Genomic DNA, 8,396 nt, shown 5'->3' with positions numbered 1-8,396 from the left:
CTGTTAAATATATGTGTGAAGCCCAGAACTGATCTGGGAATTTCACCTTTTGAAATGCTGTATGGTATGCCCTATAATCTTGAAATACCTCTTGGTCACCCCCATTTACAAGATGATCAATTAAAATCTTATACAATTAATGAGTGGGTGCAAGGAACTACAAGAAGGATCTGATTGCACAGCAGTCCCCATTGGAGATAGCAATCCATAGGATACAGCCGGGGGATGGGGTCCTAATAAAAACTTGGAAAGAAGCTACACTAACACCACAAGGGGAAGGTCCCTATGTTGTTTTATTTACTGCAGAAACAGCTATTCGAACCGCAGAGAGAGGATGGACTCATGCCAGCCGTGTTAAAGGACCCATCGGTGACGAGAAGTGGGAGGTAGTTCCCGGGAGTGACGACCTGAAACTCACAATGCGACAAGCCCAATGGGTATTCCAGGTAAAGGCTTCCCCTGAAGAACACTACTGCTGCTGAGAAGAACTAAAAAAACCCCTCGTAGCTGGTTGCAACCCAGTTGACGAGTGAGGCAGAGGAGTGAATTGTGGGGAAAGATGGGCCTTAGGGGTATCCATTGGTACTTGGGGATTCTCACAGTGATCACATTTTGTATAGCAGCACAACGCCACCCACACCAAGCTTCCTTACATCCCTGTGTGACCTGGTACCTATACAGCCCAGTCTAAACCAAAAGGGTTACTATTTTTGCCTAAGCTCAAACTTAGGGAGGGGATACTGTAACCACTCAGGCTCATATTACTGTGCCTATTAGGGATGTGCAACTATTGCCTCAAATTGGGCACCTGGGGCTGGGCAGGATAAATATCTACAAGTAGGGCATGGACCCTATGGGTGCATACCTCCTAACCGAAACCCACAGTTGGGAAGATGGGCTGTGTGGGGATTAAAGACAGAGAGAGAGAGAGAAACATCTGCCAGCAACAATGGATAAATGTAACGAATCCAGATAACCCAGTGTGGCTGTTAGGAAAAATATGGGGTGTAAGTGACTTGCGGAATCAAACTCTATAACACATAGATGGGTTATAAAGCAGGTATGTTTATTCCAGTGCTGGGTGCAAGGGGGATAGCTCCACCAAACTTGCACATGGACTTGTAAAATCGTGACACAGATATAGGTACATCTCATACATAGTCAATGATTTCTCGGAATTCTGATACATATTCAATAGTTGTTTAGCATGCAGACCCCTCTTGTTCTTATCAGGGGGATGCAACTCCTCTTCTGGTATTTACAACATCTATTCTCCTCCTTGCCTGATGACTTCCGTGAGGTCTCACTCCTTATCTGCATCCTTCCTGCTCTCCCAGGCCCCTTGTTTCCCTGTGCGGAAGGGAGAGAATAGTGTTGTGAAGGAATCCCTGGCTTTAATTGCATCCTGCGACCTTGTGGCTGAAGGGATGCTCAGTAGCAGTTGCTTTGTCCTGTGTTCATTTGCAGATTTGACTAGAGGAGTTGATCCAGCTTCCTCTCTGAGATCTGGAACTGAAACTCTGTCGGATCGCGCAGGTACGTCATAGCTTTGAAATTCTTTAGAGAGCTTTTGCTGCCCGTTTCAGTGCCATTTCATGGCACAGTCCCCTGTACGCTCTGCTACTCAGTTGATGTTGTAGTGTGTGACTGAAACTTTTCATGGGTCTTTGGTTGCAGAAGTGCCCCCAGTGTGGGCCCTGCCCGGTCATCGGTTTCCTCCTGTGCTGGAGCCCAGCTGGAATCCCAGCAGTGAGTACTCTGTCTTCACTGACTTGTCTGACTCGCCGCTGATCTTCAAAACTTCATGCACATGATATTTAACTTCATACATTCTGTTAAGGTCCGGAAAGAGAAGAGGATGAATACAAACGAGGAAAATACTCTCAGGGCTCATCCCGTCTCCTGAAGCGACTGCTGAAGGAAATGGAGAAGGCAGAGCGTGGTGGGTATACTTCAGTCTGTTCACTGTGGGACCTGGGAAGCTGAGGTGTGATATGCAGGTGTGGGCAGGCTGTAGCCTGCACAGCAGGAAGGAATGGGTCAGAGCCGTGCTGCAGCCGTATTCCATGTATCACCTTGCAGGTGCTGTCAAGCACCAGAGCTGGTCTGCTGCCAGATGGTCTGCATCCAGCCAAGACCCAGAGGCAGCTGCTCCCCCAGCACAACCATTACTTGTCAGAGCTGCTTTGTGCAGTCGTTGGCACCCAGATGGCAGCAAGTGGCAAGCGCTGTGCTTCTGTTCATCCAAAGCCCTCCGTGCAGCTGAGCAAGTTCAAGGCAGGAGGAGCATCCCGAGCAGGGTTGGCTGCCTTTGCTAATGCTGGAAATGAGGTGGAGATGCTAATTCTGAAGGCTTGGACTGTGTGTTAGAGCTTGGATTTCAGCCTGCAGCTACCTGGCTGTGATGGGCTGGTGACAGCACAGAATGTGAGGGCCTTGCACAGGAGCTGATTCCTCAAGAGGTGTGAGGGAGTCAGCATTGTCCAATAGCTGGGAGGGCCCAAATGCCTTTGGGTAACAGAGGGGCTCACAGTGTACTTGGGGGTGGGGGGCCTGGACTTTTCCTGAGCTCGGGATTGGAGAAGCTCAGTTTTTGATGAGGGCACGTGACATCCCACTCTTACTGCCCTGCTTTCTTTCTAAAGGAACGGACCAACAAAGTGAGCGGGATGCACTCCAGGAAGGTGGATATCCCACACTGCCGGTCCCGGATGCACTCCAGGAAGGTGGATATCCCACACTGCCCATCCCGGACAGAGGAATGCAGGCAGCACCAACCGGCATGCCAGGTAATTTCTGTCCCATGATCATACGGTGTCACAAACCAGAGTCACTGCGTGCCTGCAGGCTCTTGCTGCCAGCTCTTGCACACCAGGTCAGCAGCCAGACCTGAGCGTGTGAGCATAGAGCACATGTAAAAGAAGCAGGAGTGTTTCTCCCCTGGGCTGGCTCTGGCTGTGCCCTGTGCTGGCTGAAGCCTGACCTTCAGCCTGGGGGGCGTCCCACAGGAGAGCTCAGGACACGCATGCCGGGAAAAGCATGAGGGATTCTGCTCTGTAGCTCTCCCCACAGACCAAGCCCAGACCCCAGAGTACAGCCCCAGCTCTCGGCCCAGAGGAGGACACGGGTAGTGCCTGTGCAGCCTCTTCGTACCCAACAAGAGGTGGAAGCAATCCTTCTTGTCCTCCGGTGCTTCGGCACCAGAGACGGAGGCACCCACTGACAAAATGACCTCTTGGGTCCATGAAGCACACTGAGAGATTATCTGTAGCGCAGCTGAAGGTAACGTGGGACATTGTCTCATTTCTTCCAGGGATGAACATAGGCAAAAGCACAGAGGCTGCTGCTCACAGATCTGTGCGGAAGCGCCGCATTCCGGTGACGGTCTCAGCGATGCTGCTGCCTGCGCTGGTGCTGGCCGTTGGTACTGTGATATGGGTGCTCAAAAACTACCTGTGAGTTGGCCTTTCCCCAGAACACCTTATTGCTGCATTTGGCAATGAAGCATTTGTGGTGCCAGGATCCTGGACGGCCAAATCAGCCGCTGGCAGTACACTGCCAGGACTCAGGTTGCAAAGTCTTTCAAGTTTCCCCTTATTTCCTGTCAGTGAGTAGTGCTTTCTGAAACTCATTTTCACAGAGCGCGCAAGAGGGAAAAGAGAGCAGCAGAAGCAGCAGATGGAGCTGGGGAAGGCAACGAGACAGACTCTGACCCAGTCAAACAAGAATCTCCGTAATAGCTCCAGTCCGTTCCATTCTGCCATTGAAGAGGCCAGAAGTCTTCAAGGTCATCTGGAAGACCTGGAGCTTGAACTCAAAGCCATGAAAGAGATCCTTGGGAACAGTCCTGAGTGCTGCCTTCTGTCAGAGGATGGCCCTGAATGTGAGAGCAGAGCTTTTGTCCTTCATCCTGCATTCTCCAGGACAGGTATCACCAGCAGTTTGAAGATTCTTAGCTCGACACAGCTACATTCCTGTTGAGGGTCCTAATGAGGACCCAGAAAACGAGCTTCCTCTGACTGCCGGACAATGTGTAATGTCTTTGGAGATGTGGGTGAGAATGGCTGGTTTCAGGGAGAGCTGACAGATGGCACAAGAGGACTGGTCCCTTCCAATTTGGTTGCGGAGCTTTCAGATGATGAACTGGATACACCTGGAGATCCTGTCAGAATTCCTGCATTGCTCCATCTGCAAGACTACCATTGTTCCACTCAATGGAACAACTCGATGTTGAGCAGAATGTGGTTGAGCTCCTTCAGGAACTCTCTGAGGCGACTGACAGCGGAACTGCATAGCTTTATTGTATATGAAAAACAACCAAACAACTGTCCCCTCCCTCTCCCTTCCCCTCGCACCCCCCTAACCCCCCCCAAAAAAAAGACAAAAAAACCCCAAAAAAACCCTAAAAAAACAACAAAAAACAACCCACCCTCAATAAAACAAAAAACCAAAACCAATTAAAATCTCAACGCTGTTCTTTTTCTGGGATACACTGAGGTGACGCTTCTTCTAGCTTAGACTTTGCAATGAGTTTGTGTCACGGAGTTCTCTCTAGAGCTCACTCGGTGACAGCGGGAACAAACCCAGGGAGAGAAGGAACAAAGAACCTCCCCTCTCTAACAGCGCGGTGCGGGGGCAATAAAGAACTGGGGGGGGGGTTGGCACTCACCTCTCATCGGGTACCATCCCGTTCTCTGCAAGCCACGATGTTGTGGGAAGCTGTGGAGGAACTGCTCAAATGTATTCTCTCTAAGAGAGGGGAGCAGGTATCTCCTAAATGCATATCCGAGCTGGTAAAATGGGCTCATATGAATGGACATCTTCAGGAGGTGGCACTGATGTTCACTGTAGCCGAATGGCGAGAAATAGTCGACCATATGTAGGACTTTGTTATCTCCAAAAATAAGGAATACAAAATAAATACACTGAAGAATATGCAAGCCGAGCGGCAGATTGCTGCTGCTGTGGTACAAGCTCTATCCGGACCTAGTGCTCAGTCAAGGTCAGAGCTTGACTCCCTGTTACCAGGAGTTTCGTACTCCGTTTGCTCAACAGCCTCACAAGTCAGGGCTGCCGCAGAAGCCCCGAATAATCCCCCGTCCTCGTCCTCTTCAACGTCTCTGGCAGATCCGGTTTTGGCTGGTGAGGAAGGTGCGGTGGGGGGGGGGGCTGAGGGGTGTGCAGAGCAGCAAGAAGCTCCTGAGAGTGAAAGCGACTCGGATAATGGTGGGAATGAGAAAGCGTTGGAGGAACATAATAAAACATTAACTGAGGAGCTGCAGGACTTAGAACTGCGTACGAAGGAGGCATCAGTCTCTTCGAGCGTTTCACCGATGTCTTTACAGCCCCTGTCTATGCGATTCCCCCCCACACGTAGCGATCCTCCACCTTTGCGTTGGTCTGGAGTCATTAGAGGCATGATATTGGAGGGACCGTGTCAAGCTGTGTTTCAGCTCGCTTGCCCGCTGATAGACGATCAGCAGGGAGCTGCTCGGTGGGAAGTGCATCATTGGAAATTGTTACAGCAGGCTGGTAAGACTGTGACTGACTATGGGATACGATCTGAAGCTTCTAAGCAAATCATTCAATGGATTTTCACTGAGGATACTCATATGACACTAGACACTTCTAATCTTGTGCGGTTGTTACTAACACCACCAGAATACGTTGTTGGTCTCATCTCAAGGCAGAAAATAGCATCCAGCCTTTATAGTAACTGTGTTTGTGTGTTTCTTTCCTAGTGGAATTGCTTTGTAACTTGCGGTGTTATAAATAATATTAGTAATGGTTTGACATAGTGTGTGATTTTCTGTGTTACCACTGCAGTCTCAAGAATTAGAACTTTAGGCATTATCCATAGATCAAATGTGTGTTAAAGAAAGGATTTGATGTAATCAGTGCTGTAATCTATGGGAATAGCTCTTTTAGTATGTTAGTACTGCTCACTCATGATGTTATTAGCCTATTAATTAGCTTTTCTTAATTTGCAAAGACAAAACCTGGAAAGGAATCCCAGGCAAAGGGATGACCCTGTATTGTAGAATGGATACGTCTCTTACACCCAACTAATTAGGATTTTAAAAATATGACCATGCATCACTTGAGACAAAAGTGCATACTAATAGAACTAAATTTGATAGTTTATTCTGTTTTCCAGGCAGCTGTTCCACTTGGGCTCTGTATCACGCACTGGCCATGCGGATATGGTGTACAACTGGAAGAAATCCTTCAGACCCTGAATGCAGGAGAGAATCTGTGATGGGTGAGAGAGGAAAGGTGCACTTTGAAGCAGGGAAGGCCCTGCTGGCACCGCCTGTCGCAACCACCACCAACACGGTTTGCTGTTTCTCAAGGGTCAATAAGTAATAATGCCCCTAGTGATACTCCAGCACATTTGTCCTCTAAAACTGGTTCTATCTGACATGCAACTTCATAAAGTTCAATTATCAATTATTAGCTCAAAGGCATGGTTATGAGCATCCTAAAAGCATTTGTTGCACAATAGTTAGTGGCCATTAAAAATCAATATATCAGAGTATATGAAAGTTGAAGACTTTTCCTAACTAGTGACATGTGAACACAATGGGACCCTCATGGATTTATTTCCAGGTTGCAGAAACTTAGGTTGCAGAGCAAACGAGTTTGTTCTTTTTAGTAGGTTTAACAGTAATGTTGTTATCTGTGTTTGACTTGTCTCTTTTTTCACTTCTAGAGGATTGTCAATCGAGGTCTTGATTGAGTTATAATGGTTATGTTATTAATATAAGTAGTGTTGTTATTCTATAGGCAGTAGCTTGCTAATTAATAAAAAAGGGGGGGTCGCCGCGCTCCGACCCCGCAGAGCTCCACTCCATGCGGTACTTTGAAATAGGGATGACGGAATCCGGCCCCGAGCAGCCCTGGTTCTTTGAAGTCGGGTACGTGGATGGCGAAATCTTCGTGCACTACAACAGCTCCGGTCGGAGGTACGTGCCCCGCACGGGGACAAGTACCAGTGCTGCGTGGAGCACACCAGCCTGCCCCAGCCCAGCCTCTACTCATGAGGTGAGTGAGGGGATGTGGGGCTGGGGGGCTCTGGGCTGCCCCTTCCCCTGCTGACAGCCCTGCCTTCCCCCAGAGCAGTCACAGTCCAGCCTGGTGCCCAACGTGGTGGGGGTGGTTGTCGCCGTTGTGGCCATTGCCATCATGGCTGGCGTTGGATTCATCATCTACAGACGCCATGCAGGTAAAAGTGGAGGGGTGTAGGAGGACAGTGGGGGCTGTGGGGGGATTTGAGGCTCCCTCAGGAGCCCTCAGCCTGGCTGTGATGTGAACCTGTGCTGATGCATCTCTCTGTCTGCAGGGAAGAAGGAGAAAGGCTACAACACGGTGCCCAGTGAGTGATGAGGGCAGCGCTGTCCCCCACCTCTGCCCAGTGCCAGGGCAGCATTGGGGTCCCCGCTTTCTCCCAGGGTTCCCCTTCCTGGTGCTCAAAGCTGCTCCATGCCCCACAGCAAGAACAGGGCTGGGGGTCATGGCTGTGAGAGTCCTTCCTTGTTTTCTGGCTCCAAGCTTGCTTCCTGAGGTGTTTCTTGTGAGAAGACTCTCAATGATTTATTGAAGTGGCAAGTAATGGGTGCTACCGTGTGACAATCAATATCACTTTTTGGGTATCTGAATATTTGAAAGCACCTTCCTTCAGAGCTGTTTGCCTCCAGAAGAGTGCTCAGGACTGTTTATGAGCGGAAGATCTGGCCCGGGACTAAATAGCTCCAGCTTGGTGTGGGAAATCTGGGTAATGAAGCCATCGTGCCCTGTGAAAAACAGGATGCGGATGGGTATCCCTGCTCCCTCTTATCTGCTGGCAAGGCTCAGAAGATGGGAACAAAGGAATTTCTGCTAAGATCCCAGAGCCAGAAGCTTCCATTCCAAGGAGTGCTGACTCAACTACTTTGGATTCGAGCTGTCACTCCAAAGAGAGCTGACTTGACCACTTTGGACATATAAATAAGTTGGTGCTACCATTGGAAATTGTCATCGTGGTCACCATTAACAGAACAACGCCTGACGACCCACCACGACTGAAGACCAATGACTGAACTACAAACCTCGATGGATCCATGGTGGTGAATATCTCCCTCTTGCTTCCTACAGAGACTCCTTGCTTCTATTTCATATTTTTACTGCATTCCCTTCCCCATCACCCTACACCATAATAGCGTCCGTCCTCCCCTTCCCCATCTCCCTGATAAAGTCTTGTAATAAACTGGTCGGACCAATGTTTGAACCGTTGTTTCTTAATCCCGCACCAGGTATACGTATATCAAAGAACCTTGCCTCCCTCCTACAAACTGGGCTGAGACAATGGCTCTTCTTACCTTACAGGCCAGGAAGGTGGAACCAGCAACTCGAGCACA

At 49.3% G+C, this 8,396-nt stretch overlaps 1 protein-coding gene across 3 annotated transcripts in view; it reads left to right on the top strand.

Moving 5' to 3' along the window:
- Nucleotides 1-4,463, top strand: part of LOC146756960 (uncharacterized) — a 9,786-nt gene extending 5,323 nt beyond the window's left edge. The window contains exons 2-7 of one of the 3 annotated variants that reach the window (XM_085523395.1): nucleotides 307-446; nucleotides 1,468-1,536; nucleotides 1,678-1,749; nucleotides 1,841-2,789; nucleotides 3,314-3,455; nucleotides 3,641-4,463. In XM_085523395.1, coding sequence (XP_085379521.1) covers nucleotides 434-446; nucleotides 1,468-1,536; nucleotides 1,678-1,749; nucleotides 1,841-1,986 — 300 coding nt within the window. In that variant the 5' untranslated portion in view covers nucleotides 307-433 and the 3' untranslated portion in view covers nucleotides 1,987-2,789; nucleotides 3,314-3,455; nucleotides 3,641-4,463. The other 2 variants (XR_014936963.1, XM_085523394.1) reach the window with 2 other exon arrangements.
- Nucleotides 4,464-8,396: the final 3,933 nt, after the last annotated feature.

The sequence above is a fragment of the Coturnix japonica genome, chromosome 24 (genome assembly GCF_054131305.1).
Source record: "Coturnix japonica strain WE chromosome 24, WE-NBRP24, whole genome shotgun sequence".
In the NCBI taxonomy this organism is placed as follows: domain Eukaryota; kingdom Metazoa; phylum Chordata; class Aves; order Galliformes; family Phasianidae; genus Coturnix; species Coturnix japonica.
Note: the sequence above shows the minus strand (reverse complement) of the source record. Positions and strands in the feature narration are given on the sequence as shown.